Source organism: Condylura cristata, unplaced genomic scaffold (genome assembly GCF_000260355.1).
Source record: "Condylura cristata isolate star-nosed mole 26May11 unplaced genomic scaffold, ConCri1.0 scaffold00021, whole genome shotgun sequence".
Taxonomy (NCBI): domain Eukaryota; kingdom Metazoa; phylum Chordata; class Mammalia; order Eulipotyphla; family Talpidae; genus Condylura; species Condylura cristata.
The window spans coordinates 29,487,439-29,503,296 of record NW_004567122.1 but is presented as its reverse complement, the minus strand read 5'-3'; the positions used below and the strand labels follow the sequence as shown (position 1 = coordinate 29,503,296).

Genomic DNA, 15,858 nt, shown 5'->3' with positions numbered 1-15,858 from the left:
TCAGCAGCGTCCATCTGCCTGTTCTGCTCCCCACTCTGTCTCTGGTGAATCCCCTCACCGCCCCTCACCTCTGGCCTGTCCTCCAGTTTTGTGTGCGCAAATAAGTAAATCTTAAAAACAAACAAACAATAAGCCAGCAAGTGGGAAAAAGTAAAAAAAAACTTGTGGCAAGGAGGACAGAGTAGCCAAAACAAAACTCAAAAAACGGTGCTAACTCTGACGGTGAGTAGTACATAGATAAAGGCTAATATTTTGGAAACAGAAAGGAGAGGCTGGGGGTCACCACCGCTGAGGGGGCGAGCAGGGCCTGAGCAGCAGCAACCAGCCTGCAGCCATGGGGCCCCCCAGGGGACTGAACATGGACAGAGGGGACAGGACAAAGGCGCTCAGTCAGAAAACCGAGAATTTGGGTTTGAAGGGCCTGGGGAAGTAAGTGCAGTTGAGAAAGGTTTTTTGTTTCTCAAATGGCGTCTGCACAAGGGAGAGCTCTTGCAGACAGAGAGGTGGAGGAGAAGGGAAGGTGGGGCCCGGGCGGGCGTAGTGAAGTAGTGAAGGCTCCAGACGCTGTCATTAGGTTCGGGGTTACAACCCAACAGCAGAGGTGGGGATAGCTGAGGCTTGATGGGGGTCTGGGTGTGGGGCAGGAGGAGAGCAGAGGCCAGGAAGGTGGAGGGCAGACTGGGAGGGAGGGGGGAGGGAGGAGGGCCTGGATCACAGCCGCCCTCAGCTTTTCCCTGTGGCCTTAATCCCCAGCCAGTTCCAACTTAGGGCCTAGGATCTGAACGTCTCCGTCTCCCATAACTGTGTGCGCAGCTCTCTGGAGGGAGGCAGGCCTGCTTCAGCTCACTGGGTGGGGCTCTCGGGAGGCATGGCCTGGAGGCGGTGTGCAGACCTGCGGGCCGACCTCCTCTGCCTTGGTCCCCTCCGGTCCCCAACCCACAAGCCCCTAGGGCCCCCGGATGGTCAGTACCCTTGCCCCCAGTCCCAAGTCCAGGGCTCAAGCTGATCCCAGGAGATGGTGGGAGAGAGCAAGAAACCCCTTCCCTAGCTCCTGGGTCCCATGCACGCTCAGCCCAGACCTTGAACCCACTGGGAAGGCCACTCCCCCCGTCTGACCACTGTGTCCCATAACCACATGCACACCCCATAGTTGCATGGCACACCCCAGCACCGAGGAGCCACCCCAGCACCACGCCTCCACCCTGAGAGCTCAGGTTCTCACCCAAGCACCCCAAGAAGGAGACATTTAGGCCAAGACAGGAATGAGGACAAAGGCAGAAGGAGGAGGGGTCCCTGGGGACTACTGGGAGCCCCAGAGTAGGCACCGGAGGGCACTTGGTCGCCCGCGGGAGTGGTGCAGGGGACCCAACTCACTTCTTGCCCAGCTGCCGGGCGACATCACAGCGCTGGAAACCTTCAAGGTGGTAGAGGCGGCGGGCCAGCCGGCGGGCAGCTTCACTGACCCCCTGGCAGCCATTGGCCAGCGGGTCTGTGCCGCCAGGCTCCAGCCCCTCCGAGCTGCTCAGCTCCGAGTCGGAGTCCAGCAGGCCGTCCTTCAGGCTGGGGTCACTGCAGAAGAAGGTAGCGGTAGAGGGGAGTTCTCAGGGGCCCTGGGCGGGGCTGGCAGGTCTCCGCAGGTTCTAAAGCCCACGCAGGGGCCAGTGTAGGGACAAAAGCTCCCCCTTGCTGGGAGGGGCCCAGTCAGACTTGGAGACGAGCCCCTCTAGAGAGACCTTACGCTACCCGAGCCCACAGCACAGCCCCCCCGCCCCACCCCTGCTGGGCACCGGGGCATCTGCCTGCAGGGGACGGTCACAGTGACCCTGGAGCGGGCTGTTGCCTCTGAAACGCGGTCACCCTAACTTGCTCTGCCCCCTCTGAGCACCCATTTCCCCGTCTAGTCAATGGTTCTCCCAGCTCCCAGCCTGGGCCCTGCCTCACCTGACCGAGTTCAGCAACTTGTCGGTGTCCTCCTCGTCATCCTCCTCATCGCCACCTGGGCCCCGGAGACCGTCGCCATGGAAGCCATTGGGCATGGATGCGAGAGACAGGCGGCTCAGGACGTTCTCTGAGCGGCTGCTAGAGATGGAGCGCCGCAGGGGGCTGCCCAGCTCCCCCTCGCCTCCGGTGGCTCCCGCGTCCCCCTCGGGGCCCATGTCCCCAGCACCTGGCTCAGGGCTGTCACGGGCTCGCTGCTGAATGAGGGGCGTGAGGGGGGCCTCAAAGCTGACGCAGCTGTCGCTCTCGTCCGTGAGGCTCAGCACATCCAGGGAGTCGAGGCTGCTGTACTGGGTGTCCTGCAGCAGTTCCGACTCCACAATCTTCTCGAACGTGGCGCTGAAGCCGTCTCGCACATCCGGCTCTCCAGGGCCACCCAGCCTGCAGGAGGCAAGGACAGTCACCAGCCCGCGGGGAGGCCCCCATGGCGTGACAGACCTCTCCTGACCCGCCCACTGCTCCCCTCAGCAGTGTACTTAGTCGATCTGCCTGTTCTGCTCCCCACTCTGTCTCTGGTGAAGCCTCTCACTGGCCCTGCGCCTCTGGTCTGTACCCCAGTTCTGTATGCATAAATAAACAAATCTTTTAAAAAAAAAAAACCCTCTATCTCTCCAAAACATCCAGGAACTGGGCAAAACAGGACATGAAATTCCCATTTTATAAGATGAGAAAATAAGAGCCAGAGAGATTAAGTGGCAAGGCCCAGCACTGCAGCCGGCAAGGTGGTGAACCCTCACCCCCAAGCACCCACTTACCCCAGCTGAGCGTCCTCAGTGTCTAGACAGAGGCCCTTGGAGGTATCGCCCACCTCCGCCAGCCCTCCAGCCCTCCAGGGCCTGGACTCTGCTGAATTTTCCAGAAGACTTGAATCTGGCCCAAGCGGTAGGCCATTGGTGAGGGAGAGGCCAAGGCTGAGGCCATGCAGGGCCATATCCAGGCCCCTCGGGGGCTCCTTAGCGTCCACCAGGGTGCTCTGTGTCTCATGGCCCAGGCTGCTGTGGCTAGTACTCGGGTCCTCAGCAGGCGCCTTTCCATGGTGGACCCCCGTTTCCTCCACAGATGCCAGGCTGGGGTCCCAGGTGGCATCGCTTTGCCCAGGCAGTGCAGATGGGACTTGATGCTCATCCATCGCAGTCACTGCATCCACCCTAAGTTGGATGGGGCACCACTGGTTCTGGTGGCAGATAAAGAAATGAGGGGTAGGTCAGACTAGGCAGGTGCCGAGGAGGTGGGGGGGGCAGGGGGATCTTAAACCCAGTGGAACAGCACCGGGCAGCCTTGGAACAGGAATATGGCTGAGATACTTTCAGGAACTTCCATGTGGAGTCTGGGTCAGGCTGTGGCCCCACTCACCTCTCCCCTGAACCCCAGCTACGCCATGTACCCCCATCTGTCTACCCCTTACCTCTACATGTCTTGTGGCCCCCAGAATTCACCAAAGCCCACGGAAGAAGGCCCAGGCTGGGAGGAACTAGAGAAGGGTCTAGTATCCTCTCCAAGTCCCCTTCCTCTCTGCTGGTGAATGATGGAGACAAAACCCCAGGCTGAGGGCAGACAGACCCTTTGCCTCTCCCCACGTTCTTGGAAACAGTGAGTTTGTGTTTAATGGAGGGAACCGGGCTGGGGCTGCCTCTAGAGGGGAAATTCAGAGGGAACTCAGGGAAATTAAAAGGGAAGGCAGGGAAGATTTCACAGCAAAGGCCACCCCAGACCAGCCAAAGTGAGGCCCCAGGCAGCCATCCCAAGGCCCAGCTGAGATGCTGTCCAGGGTGCTGGCAGGGGCGGTACCACCCTGGAGCCTCACCAAGGATACCCAAAACCCAAAGCTCAGGCAGACTGAGCAGGGGCCCTGGGCTCACTCCACACCCAGATGCCCAGGGCTCACCTGAGCTTCTTGAGGGTCACATGAGGAGCCTGCCAAGAGGCGCTCTAAGGAGATCACTAGAAGGGAGTCAGGGCCTGCTCCGCCCAACTCACTGTGCGACCTTGTGAGTACAGGTGCATCTCCCCACTGCCACACCCCTCTGTCCCATTCTTGGTGTCTTCCTGGAGGCCTATTTTACCTGCCATGTCCACACTCACCCCTATGTCCACTCTCACCCCTACCCCTATCTAATGGAGCTAAGGAACCCTCATTCCCTGCCCAGCCTAATCCCAGATGGAAGACTGATGGGCTTCATTGTGGCTCTCCTCTCGCCTCTCCACCCCGGCCCCACTCAGCCCCACCCCCACCACCCCGCAGTGATCCCCCCCCACCCCGAGACACCAACCAGCTCCTTCAGACAAACATCCTTCCTCCCCCTTCCATGCTCCTCTGGAGAGCAGGTGCTGCGGATTCACAAGAGGCCAGAGGAGGTGAGGGCTGGGGGCCTCGGAGCTGCAGGAGGTGCAGCACCAGGAATCTCAGTGGGACCCACGCTGCCTGGGCCTGCCAGGTCAGGAAGATCGCCTGAGGAGCCTGCTAAAACCCAGACTGAGGCCTCCCCGGACCTCCTGAGCCAGAATACACAGGAAGGACTGTGCTGATCTATTATTTTCATAATAAAGCCAGTTTGGGGGACGCTCAGACTCCAAGATGAACTTCACACTTAGGGCAAAGGAATCTGGAGAGGAATTCACGTGAGTCTACTCCCCTGAGGGTCCAGGACACCTGAGGGGGATCCCGCCACCACAGGACCACTTCGGATTAACTGAGCCCTAGGTTTGCAAAGGGCATGGAAGAGATCAGGACAGACAGCACCCCCTGACCCTGAGTGTCACCTCCTAAAGTTTTGAACGCCTCACGACAGTAAGATTTTTCTTCAAAAATCACCGCACATTATTTTGGCATCTGTATAACCAGGCTCTAGAATCTGGGCCCTGATGCAAGGACCCCAAGAGGCTTGACACTGAGCGAGGGATTCTTTCTGGTGTGCCCCAATTCCCTGCTGCTGTAGTTGCTATTTCAATCCGTTCCCTCTGGTTGTGTCCTCAAAGGAGGGAGAACAGGAGGTCATCTCCTCAACCAAGACTCCTTGGGGGTGGGGGGAGCATTCAGAAAGGAAGGCGGAGGGAGATGGGGCCCTGGACCGCCGCCCAGGTTCTAGTCCCCTGGCCTGCTTTCTAGCCGGGGGCCTGGATACGCACTGGACCTGAGGCGCAGGGCTTCACCCCACTCCACTGCAGAGCCTGGAGCTCCCACTCCCGAGCACGGAAGCTGGGCCTCTGGTGGGCGTGCTGCCTGTGAAGCCTGAGAGCTTTTGAGAGCATAAATGGCTTTACCTGATGCTCAGACTCTGCCGGCCTCACGGCCAGGACTGTGGGCAGATCAAGTGCCTCTTGGAGCTCGTCACCCACACCCACAACTTCCAGCAGCTGCCCCGGCTGTCTCCAACCCTACCTGCCTGCCAGGTCCTCCTGCAGCTGGAGGTTCTGCCAGCACTGGGCACTGGGCCGGGTCCTCGGCTTCTGGGGACAGACAAGGGGCAGCATTCAGTTCCACTCTGGGCGGGGGGCCCAGAGTCCCTGCTGGGCCGAGGCCAGCTGAGCCCAGAAATAGCTAAGCCAGGACCCCCTCTCTTGCTGAGCCCAGTAGAGGGGTACATGGAGGGGGCGTCAGGGCCCAGGTGTGAAACAATGCCCCAAGTCCTCACTGCAAACCACCACGTGCCCTGGTGCTGCCCCCAGCTGAGGAACAGGAGCAGCGGCTCTGCTCCCCTTCCTCAGGGCTAGCAGGAAAACTTCAGATTGTGGGTGCAGGGAGAGCCGAGAGCCAACAAACTCCCCCGGAGGTCAGGAAGAAAGGCAGCTGTGGCCCCCTTTTCTTTCATCAGCACATTTGCAAAAGAGGAGAGACTGAGGCACAGAAGCAGGAAATGCTTTGCCTGGGGTCACACAAAGAGATGCTGCCTCCAGGCCTCAGCAGTAGCCTCCCTTTCCACCTGGGTGGCCTGGGGGTGCAGAGTCAGCCCCCCCCACCCCCCCACTCCCCGGGTTTCCCAGGCCCTCAGCCAGACCCTCCCAGGAGAACAGGGGCTCAAATCTTCCAGCAGGAGAAGCTACCCAAAGCAGGACCCCCGCCCCGCTACCCTGATAAAAGCAGGGGACAGGTCCAGGAGGCCGAGGAGACGCCACAAAAACAGACAACCCTGGCCAAGCTTCTCTGCATCCTCTCTGCCGAGCCTAGCCTGCCTCCTCTCCCAGCAGGCTCTCACTGCCCTTGGGGTGACCTTGAGCTCAGCAGTCTCTTTTCTGGCACCAACCAAGATAAGGCCCCTGATGATAGTGGAACCCTGGCTGGGCCAGGGCTGAATGCCAAGCCAGGAATTTTCTGGGTCCCAGCTGCTCCTGAGACAACCCTCCCTCCCCCCAATATCCCCATGGCAGCTGAAGTGAGCTGTGAAAACACAATTGCATCATATCCCTCCCTCACTATTAACCCTCCAGCAGCTTCTGTCACCCATTCATTAGAATCCGGTCTGCCCAGCAGGGCCTGGAGAGGCCCTGCTTGAGCTGGGCCTCTGTCTTCTCCCCTCCCCCTACCCCCATCAGCCCCACTGGCCTTCTTTCTGCTCCCTGAGCTCACTCCCACCTCAGGGCCTTTGCACCAGCTGTACCCTTGGCCTAAAATACTCTTTCCCTAGGACTTCAGATGACTGCCTCTTCTGTCACTCAGCATTCTGCATCTAAGCCGCCTCATCAGTGCCCCCCTCCCCACCACTCTCTCCTCCATGGAGAATCGTACCTGTTAAGCGTCCCTTGGCAGAACTGAAACGCCTTTTTCTATTTGTTTCTGTATTTCCTGCCTCCTCCCTAGAATGGATGTTTAGTGAGGATGGGAACTCTATGTCACACCCACTGCCATCTCCCCAGAGCCTAGGACAGTGCCTGAGAATCAGTGGGCACCTTTTAAATAGTTGGGGAAAAGGTCATTTGGAGATTATCATCGTCCCCCCCCCCCGGGGCAGAGAGGTGAGGCACATCCTCACAAAGCTGGGCAGTGGCACAGCTGCCATCCTGGACCATTCAGAAGATAGCCTCTTACAGGGCTTCCGTGCTGGGCCCAAGTCAGGGGTTGTGGGACGTGTGAGGACAAGAGGAAGGCGCCCAGCAGGGTGGTCTCCTGGGGCCCCAGCGTGCTTGAGAAGACAGGAGGGAGCATGCCCGGTGTGGTGCCTGTGTGTGTGCCTGCCAGGGAGTGCATGATGCAGACAACACGTGCATACGCCCACCTGCGGGGAGCCAGCCAGGGAGCACACTCCTGAGTGGGGAGATGCAGTGAGGGAGCCCCAGGCTTACAGGAAAGGGTCATTGGCAGTAGGGATGAAAACCACCCCACTTTGGGGGAGGCCAAGGCATGAAAGGGATGATGCAGTGCTCCAGGCTGGGGAGACTGGTGAAGACATGTCCACAGTCACGCCCAGGGGCATCAAGGAGCTGTGTGCGTGCAGGAGGTGGGGGAGCTCAGGCCATTTGGTGCACTAGGCCAAGGACGCAGAGCAGGGCTGAGGCCCACTCAGAGCCTGTGGGATGCCCAGCGTGGCGGAGAGCCCAGCCCAGGTACTGTGGAGGGAGGGGGGGCTCTGAGAAAGTTGTCTGGAATGTCGGAGTAGAGGCAGAGCTGAGACCACAGGTGTACCCAGGAGCACTGGGGAGCTGGAAACTTGGGTTTGCATCCAGTGGGCTAATGAAACCTCTGTCTGGCCTTATCTCGCCATGTGCGTTGAAATTCCTGCTTCAAGTCTAGGGCTCACAGAGCGGCTGTGGAGCTGTGTGTCCAGATGCAGGCGCCCAGCATTTTGAGTACTTGTTGAAGGCGCGTGGACTCCTTAGCCCTCCTCCCAACCCAGAAAGCCCCAAAGACCTCCTAGCGCCGAGCATGGATGGAGGGTGCAGGGAGGGTGCAGCGCGAGCGAGCCTTGACAAAGAAAGCCCGAGCCTTCATGCTTTCATTCCCAGACCTATTCCCTGCCACCGGGGAAGCCACCCCAAAGATGCTCATCGACCCTCTATTCTTCCCCCACATTCCTACACTGGCCAGCGCTCCCACTCACCCAGAATGCGGCACGTGGAGTAAGATCTTCACAGACACACTAGCATGCAGTGCACACGAGGGCAGCTAAGTCGGATGAACAAAAAGAGCTGGTGGGCAGCAAGTGGTGGGTACAGACCTTGGCAGTCGCAACCCCACCACCGGCAAACACTGCTGGCCCACTGCTGGACACTCCATGACCCCACAGGCACCCACAGGCCCCTGACAGCAGGCAGCAGGCAGTGGGCAGGAAGACCCTATAGTGGGGCCCCTGGGTCACTCCTCACCAAGCTCCCCCCAGCTTCTGCCCCCAAGGAGTCTGGAGGCAGGGACCCTTCTGAGCCCCAGAGCTCTGGCCTCCCTTGGGCCTGGAGGCAGGCACCTCCCCCGTGCCCCAGCTGCCTGGGTCAGGGAGGACCCAGGCTCACGTGCAAGGGAAGACCGCATGGAGCCTTGGGCACATCCCTGCCTTCACTCCCCACAGCAACCCTAAGCCCCCGAACCCACTTGGTCTTCCCAGCTTGGACGGCCCTGTACAGCAACAAGGGCCTCAGATGGGCATAGCCCAGCACGGCGAGGCGGGTCTGCGCTGTCACTGTGCAGTCAGGAAGACGAAGCTTCGGTCCCACCCCGCTGCCCCAGGCAGCAAGCACGCCCACCTCTCTAAGCCTCAGTTTCTTCGGTGAATCCAGGATGCTAACGCCATCTGCCTGCCAGCGCTGCGGAGGACGACAGGACAAGCGTGTCAGTGAAAGAGGCCGGGCTGGCCACCCACCAGGGTGGACCACACAGAAGAGCAGCCTCGTAGGACACTCAGCAGGCCCAGGCGCCGTATGTCCTTGGCAGTCGATCAGATGTCCAGGCTGGAGGGGAAGCAGGAGAAAGACCACCAGGAAGGTGCTCCGAGATGGTGCCCGCCCTAGACGGGCGGGAAGCTGCAGCCCCGGCCACACCACCACTGCCACTCAGCCGGGCTCGCGCCCTCTCTCCCTAGCGGGGCCCAGACCCACAGGCGCCAGGCAGGGACCAGGGCCCCAGGTATCCTCAGAGGTGGTGTCCTTTTGGGGTTAGTAAGGAACCGGCGCTGCTCTGCTTCTGTCCTTTGCTTGGCCTCTGGGGAAGCAGCACTTCCTCAGGATCTGGAATCTTCCTTTTCCTCACGGCCAGTTAGGCAGCAGGCAGGCAAGATTCGAGGATGGGGGTGTTCATTTGCATGGTATCTGCATGTGCCCCGAGCCTGCTGGGACATTCAGGGGCCCCTGGGCCCAACCCTACAGAGGTCACTCCTTGACACCTTCTGGCTTGCTTCTCTCCAAACCCCCCAGCCACTTGGCATCATTTGCTTGGCATTTACATACATCTGATGAAAGGCACTGTGTCTTGTGCTGCCAAGTCCCAAATTGTGCTTCCAGCCGGCGTTCTACCTCCTGCCCACCTCCTGCAGGGTGATCCCTCAGTGGCTTGGGGCACCGAGCGCGAGGCCGTCCTGTGACGGGAGCTCATGTCCAGGACACCTGCCGCTCTGCTTCCTGGAGCTGCGGGGTGCCTCCACGCACCCTGTTTCTGAGTCATATTTGCATGTCACAGGTGGCACCTGTGGACTGAGATTGAACTCCAAGTGCTCCCACAGACTAGTCCTCCCAAGCAGCCCGACCTTGACTCAACCCCCGGCACCTTCTCCCAGTCTGTTTCAACAATCAAGCATGGTCAGCCAAGAAATTCATCCTCCTTTCTCTGCCCAACTCTCCCCAAGCCCATAGTCTCTAGATCCTCACACTCTCTGTCCACTGACCATGAAGAAGACCTTCTCCTGGCCCTCCCTGGTGGCGCAGAGGGGTAAAGCGCAGCGCTAAGAAGCTAGAGCCACTTCAACATGAGTTCGATCCCCGCCTGCCCTGGAGGTGACCACATGGCGTGGCAGACCTCTCCTGTCTCACCTGCTGCTCCCCTCAGCAGTGTATTCCAGTACATCTGCCTGTTCTGCTCCCCACTCTGTCTCTGGTGAATCCTCTCACTGCCCCTGCACCTCTGGCCTGTACCCCAGTTCTGTATGCACAAATAAATAAATCTTATTAAAAATTTAAAAAAAAAACCCTTCTCCCTCTCTGCCTCCTCCCTGTGACCTTCCTTCCCACCCTCTTCCCAAACTCCTATGTAGTGCCTCCTAAACCCTCCCCTGCTGAGTCCTCCCCACCCAGAAGGATGGAGTCACCCTTATGGGATGAGTGAGATAGGGCACAGCAGATTTAGGGAGGACACTCAGGAGCTCGGCTTCCGACAAGTCGAATTTGAGGTGTCCTATAGGCATGAAAGTGGGGGTGCTGAAAGGCTATTGGGGTGAAGACAGAGGTCAAGGACTGTGTCCCAATATGGGAGCTGACAGAACAGAGGTGGTTCTTAAAGCCTCGGGGCTGGCAGGGATTGGCACAGGAGCAACAGACCAGGCAGGGCAGCGTGTGAGGGCTGAGTCGGAAGCACTTTGATATCAAGTGGTTGAAGGAAAACAGGAGAATGGATGTCCTGGAAACAAGGAAAGTATTTCAAGGAAGAGGGAGAGACTGAATGGGTCAAATGCTTCAGAGGAAGATGAAAATCGCCACTGGGTGTTGCAACATGGACGTGACTGGAGAGAGGAGAGGAAGGTTAGAGGAGTGGAAGGGGGTGAGGCCCACCTGGAGTGGGTGGAGAGTGGGAGGACAGGACATGGAGACAGTGAGTCCAGACAGCCTTTCTGGGGAGTTTTGCTCTAAGGAAGGAGGGTAGAGAAAGGCGATGCCCAGGGAAGGCAGGGGACCCCTTTTAAACCCAGATAACCAACAGCAAGAGGAGACTGTGGAAAAGAGGGGGAGGGCGCCCCTGGTGGCCCAAGGGGTTAAGGCGCAGCACTAAGAAGCTGTCTGCAGCCATTCAGAAGGAGTTCCATCCCCAGCCAGGGGGCTAAACCACATGGCACCCACTGCTCCCCTCAGCAGTGTATTTCAGTAGATCTGTTCTGCTCCCCTCTGTCTCTGGTGAATCCTCTCAACCCCCTGCACCTCTGGCCTGCACCCCAGCTCTTGTAGCATAAATAAATAAATCTTAAAAAAAAAAAAGAGGGGGAGCTGCAGGGTGGGAGTGGCACCTGCTGCAGCTGGCATGAGGGGCCAGGCCAGAGCACCGCACGGGGGGCCCCACACATAGTGGCAGGAGCAAGGCCGAGCCGTGCAGGCCGGTGGCTGGGAGTCTGCTGAAGCTCCCACTGCTTCTACTTTCTCAAAGAAGCAGGAAGAAAGGTCATCAGCAGTGGCAAAGGATGGAGGAGGAGCGAGGGTCGCGAGAGGAGAAAAGCGTGAAACAGTCACACCCAGCAGGGCCAGAGGGGTGACTCGGGACTGTGGGGCGCCAGGAGACAGCACGAAGGACCTGCCTGAAGTCGACAGTTTTGAACTTAAGGTGAGAGCTGCCGGGGGTGGTTTTTCTCAGTCCCGTTAGGTTACACAGGTGGAGATGTGGAGGGAGCAGGGTGTTAGATTTAACCAGAGTTGGGGGTTTGCCAAGCAAGTGTGAAGAAGCAAAATGATGCCAGAGAGTGGGGGGCGGCTGCCAGGGCGGCTGCCTCTGCTCCAGGCCTCCCTAGTGCCAGTGCCTCAAGAGCCCACTGTCCCTCCCCTGCTGCGGCCTGGCTGGCCACACCTCTGCCCTCATCCCAAAGGAGGCTCCGCGGGCCGTGGCCACAGGAGGCACCGACACCCCGAGAAATGAGCTCCCGAGCTGCCCCTCTGACCTGAAGGCCCCTTAGATCTCCCGCACTCAAAGCCACATCTACCACCGGGCCAGCACCACGGTCCTGCCTCCCCTCTCTCTCCTTGGTCTGTCCTCTGCGTCCCCCTCACCCCACAGCCCTGTCCCCTCTGTGCCCACACTCAGCAGCCCTGACCCTGGCAGCACAGCACCTGGTGCTCTACCACGCCAGGGCCCCCCCCAGCCCCACCCCGCCCCTCACAGGGCTTCCAACACTCACAGCTGTTCTGCTACGCCCCTTGGCCATGAGCTGGCCCACATTCTGATTTGAGCCCACCCCCTCTCCTCCCCCTCTGCCCTCTTAGGCCCCCCACCATTTGCCCCGGCCTCTTCCCTCTCTCCCCCCACGGCACCCACCTGCCCTGAGGTGTGAGCTCCCTCAAGGCCCGCCAGCACGTGAGCCTAAGAAGGGGCTCGGGTGGCTTTCCAGCCCTTGTGCGTGGGTAACCAAGTGGGTGAAACTTCTGGAGGTGGGAAGAGGGGGGAACGGGACTGAAACAAAGGGACTCCTTACCCAAGTGACCTGACTTCACACCACCTATTATAGGACAAGCTGACAACCTGTGTCTGCTGGGGAGGGGGGGTGCTGAGGACATCACCTAGGGGATATTCTTGCCAAAAATGTTTAACCTGAATCTCCTCAGGAGAAGCAATAAGACAAATCCAGAATGTGGGACATTCTACAAATGACTGGCTCTTTAAAACTGACAATGTCATAAAAGATTAGACAAAAAAAAAAAAAAAAGGCGGAAGGATTGTTCCAGATTAAAGGAGACAAGTGGGACCTAATCAAATGCTGTGTGTGATCCTCGATCCAAAAAAATTCTAAACAGCTCTAAAGGACATTACTGGGACAACCAGAGAAATATGATGTGGATTACATACTAGGCTAAACTACATCCCTGCTGTATTCCTCGGGTATGCTAATCGGAGAGTCATTATGGAGAAAAATGTCCTTGTCTCCAGAAAGCCAGGCTGAAGTATTTAGAGGCTGTGACACCTACAACTTACTTTCAAAAGGTTCAGAGACAGAGAAACAAACGTGGTGGGACGTCAAATCTGTACATCAGACTTGACAAGACAAAGAGTAGGGCTCAGGGCAGAGCTGCAGGCACAGGGGTCAGAGGAGAAAACAAGTGTGGCTGTGGGCCTCCCCAGGCTGGAGGCCGCAGGCACCGGGCACAGGCCCAGGCCCTGAGGGCTCAACCCCCACAGGGCGCCAGGCCCACAGAAGCCAACTTACCTGTGAGCGGGGCAGCCCATAGCCAGCAAGGAGGGGGAGCAGCAGGACAGGCCTGACAGGAACATGGGCCCCACCCTTCCTCTGTCTGAGCTGTGGCAAGGAGCCAGGTCTGGCCAGGACCCACTCTCCCCCCCAAACATCCCTCGAGGGGCGACAGCCTGAGTATATCCTCCCTTGTGAGGAGCCAAGCTAAATATGGAGCCTCAGACATAAGATACTGTTCAAAACAGATTTTCCTGGAAAAGACCATCTGGCAAATGATGTCTAGAGCATCGTCTGTCGTGAGAGGCAGTGTCACTCTGCAAGCCGACATCCGGAAGGGAATACCACGATCTACCTCTCTACACTACCTCAGTGGAATGCCTCAGTTTCCCCCCAAGGTCACCCCCTTTGCATCAGATGGAAAGGCATTGATGGTCACACCTGTCCCCTAACTTGCCTTCGCGGGAAGATGAGGAAGATGATGAGACGGGGAGACAGATTTGCTCATGAGGGAGTCCCGCCCTCATCCCGCCTCCTAGTGACGAGGTGATTTTGAATCAGCCACTTCTCTCAGAGCCTCAGTATTCTCCCCCCAAAAAATGGAAACAACAGTTCCACCCCCTCTCAAGGTAACATGTGTGCATGAGAGAACTCAGCACAGTGGCCGTGCTCAGTGTGGAAGCGGGGTGAGGAGAAGTCCCTCCTCACCCCCTCGCCCCGTGCTATCAAGGACAGGAAAGTCCGTTCCAGCTAGCTTGGCTCCCTCCTTTCACGACAGCCCATGGAGGTTGGGTCAGTTTGGGGAGTTCACACCCCACAGCTGTCAGACCAGCAGAAGGAAAAGCATGCAGTCTGCACCCCACACCGGGCACTCCTGAGCACCCCACATCAGGCACTCATGGGCACTCCACACTGGGCACTCCTGGGCACCCCACCTGGGCACTCCTGAGCACCCCACACCAGGTACTCCTGGGCACCCCACACTGGGCACTCCTGAGCACCCCACATCAGGCACTCCTGGGCACCCCACACTGGGCACTCCTGAGCACCTCACACCTGGCACTTCCGGGCACCCCACACCGGACATTCCTGGGCACCCTACACTGGGCACCAATGTTCACATCACCCAAGCACTAAGACACCCTGCAAGAGCCAACAGAGGGGGAGACCTTCCAAGGACAATGCGCTCGACCTTCTATGTTATCTGGGCCACCACCCCCCACTCCTCCTCGCTGGGTGGGAATCCTGAGATTGAGGCCACAATCTGGGACCCCACCATATTTCCACCAGGACAGAACCTCATAGGAGCCACTCAAAAGCCTCCCGCCATATCCTGGGGACAAGCGGCACTTGGGAGGGCAGATCTCACCCAGGGCAATGTGAGGTGGGGGGAGGAGGGCAGCCGGCTCCTTCTACTGATTCAGAAACTCCCAGGTCACAGAACTTGTAGGTGCCCTGGAAAGCGGGGTTCCTAGCCTACCAGGGGAGGGAACAGAAGAATGACTTCCCGGGGCCAGGGGTTAGGTTGGAGGTGGTTCTGAAGTCCTCACCCCCTCCCTCAAGCTACTTAAGTACCCCCAAATGAAGCAGCTCTTCTTTCCAAGGCCTGGAAGGAGGTGGGGACACAGCAAAGTCCACATGTCCCTCCCTAGAGCCTAGCTGCCCACAGCCCTGGCCAAACCCCCAGCCCTCCCTCTGCTCCCATTCACCTGTCATCAAGCTGAGCAGGGCTTATCCTGAGCCTGCCAGGATCTCAGATCCTCTTCCATTGTGGCCAGTGCTTCTGTCCCCAGTTCGCTCCCAAGGACCCCTGAGAAAGCCCCAAGACAAAGGGGTAGCTGAGGCAGTAGCCCCCTGGGCCTCTGCTGAGACAATATCCTCCAGTTCTGACTCAGGGAGCCCCCAGATTCTCCAGGGACAAGAGTCAGAATCCCTCCTCCGCGGAGGGGCCAGCTGGGGAGGGCAGTCCCCAGACGTGGACTCTGCCCCACCCCAGTCCCAGCAGCCGGCTCCGAGGACCCCTCCCTCCCTAGCTGCCACGGCCATTACCAGCCTCCTCTCTGAGCCTCCTCCTCCTCCACCTACTCGGCCTTGTCCTGCCTGCCACGCCCCCAGCAAACCCCTGCTCTAGCGTGGAGCCCAGAGCCAGGGTGGCCTGGATGCGGAGCCAGGCTGTCAAAGTTGGGAAACTGGAAACAGAAATAAATCCTCAAGCTGCTCTGTGGTGGAGGTGGCTGCCGGCAGCCTCAGGCACCCCACACCCTGGGCTCTGGTCACCAAGCTGCCACTCACACCCCATCGATCCACACATATACCCTCAAATATACAAAAGGGAGGATCCGGAGGCAGCGCCCAGGAGACAATCGGCTGGCTGGCCTCGAGCCCCCTCCCAGGCTGACCTGGGGCTCTCCGAGGTGCTCCCACTCCCCGGCCCAGGCCCGGCCAGCCCCGGGCTTCCTCTCCCAGCCCCATCTCCATGACAACCGTATCCTTCGGATGCTCCAGCCACCACGGAATTAATCTGGAAATGTAGCTTTGTTAGCAGACCAGGCTGGCACGGGCACGGAGGGCGGTACCGCCGCCCAGCATGCTCCCCTCGCGCACCCCCTCCGGGCCCCCGGCCCAGCCTGGGGAGGGGCGGGGTCCAGGCACGCGGGCCCGAGACCAGGCGCCCGCGCTCCCACTCACCGCTCCGGGTCCCGGTGCCGGGTCCAGCCTGTCACGGCGGGGCCATGCGTAGGCCTCCCGCCCCACTCCGCCGCCACCCAGGGGCTCCCGCGCCCGCTCAGGTCCCCTCAGGTGTCGGAGCCGCGGCCGTGGAGACGCGGAGCCGCGCAGGGGGGAC

The 15,858-nt window shown here is 59.3% G+C and overlaps 1 protein-coding gene across 5 annotated transcripts in view; it reads right to left on the bottom strand.

The window, feature by feature from the left end:
• The window catches only part of PSD2 (pleckstrin and Sec7 domain containing 2), a 38,536-nt gene extending 22,750 nt beyond the window's left edge, over positions 1-15,786 (bottom strand). For 2 of the 5 annotated variants that reach the window (XM_012728050.1, XM_012728054.1), the window contains exons 1-9: positions 15,702-15,786; positions 14,723-14,823; positions 8,668-8,871; positions 8,031-8,095; positions 6,722-6,789; positions 5,378-5,445; positions 2,754-3,172; positions 1,942-2,379; positions 1,375-1,569 (exon numbers count right to left, since the gene is read on the bottom strand). In XM_012728050.1, the coding sequence (XP_012583504.1) occupies positions 1,375-1,569; positions 1,942-2,379; positions 2,754-3,127 (1,007 nt within the window). In that variant the 5' untranslated portion in view covers positions 3,128-3,172; positions 5,378-5,445; positions 6,722-6,789; ... (2 more) ...; positions 14,723-14,823; positions 15,702-15,786. Of the gene's footprint in view, positions 1-1,374; positions 1,570-1,941; positions 2,380-2,753; positions 3,173-5,377; positions 5,446-6,721; positions 6,790-8,030; positions 8,096-8,667; positions 8,872-14,722; positions 14,830-15,701 lie in introns of those variants that run through there. The other 3 variants (XM_012728052.1, XM_012728053.1, XM_012728051.1) reach the window with 3 other exon arrangements.
• Positions 15,787-15,858: the final 72 nt, after the last annotated feature.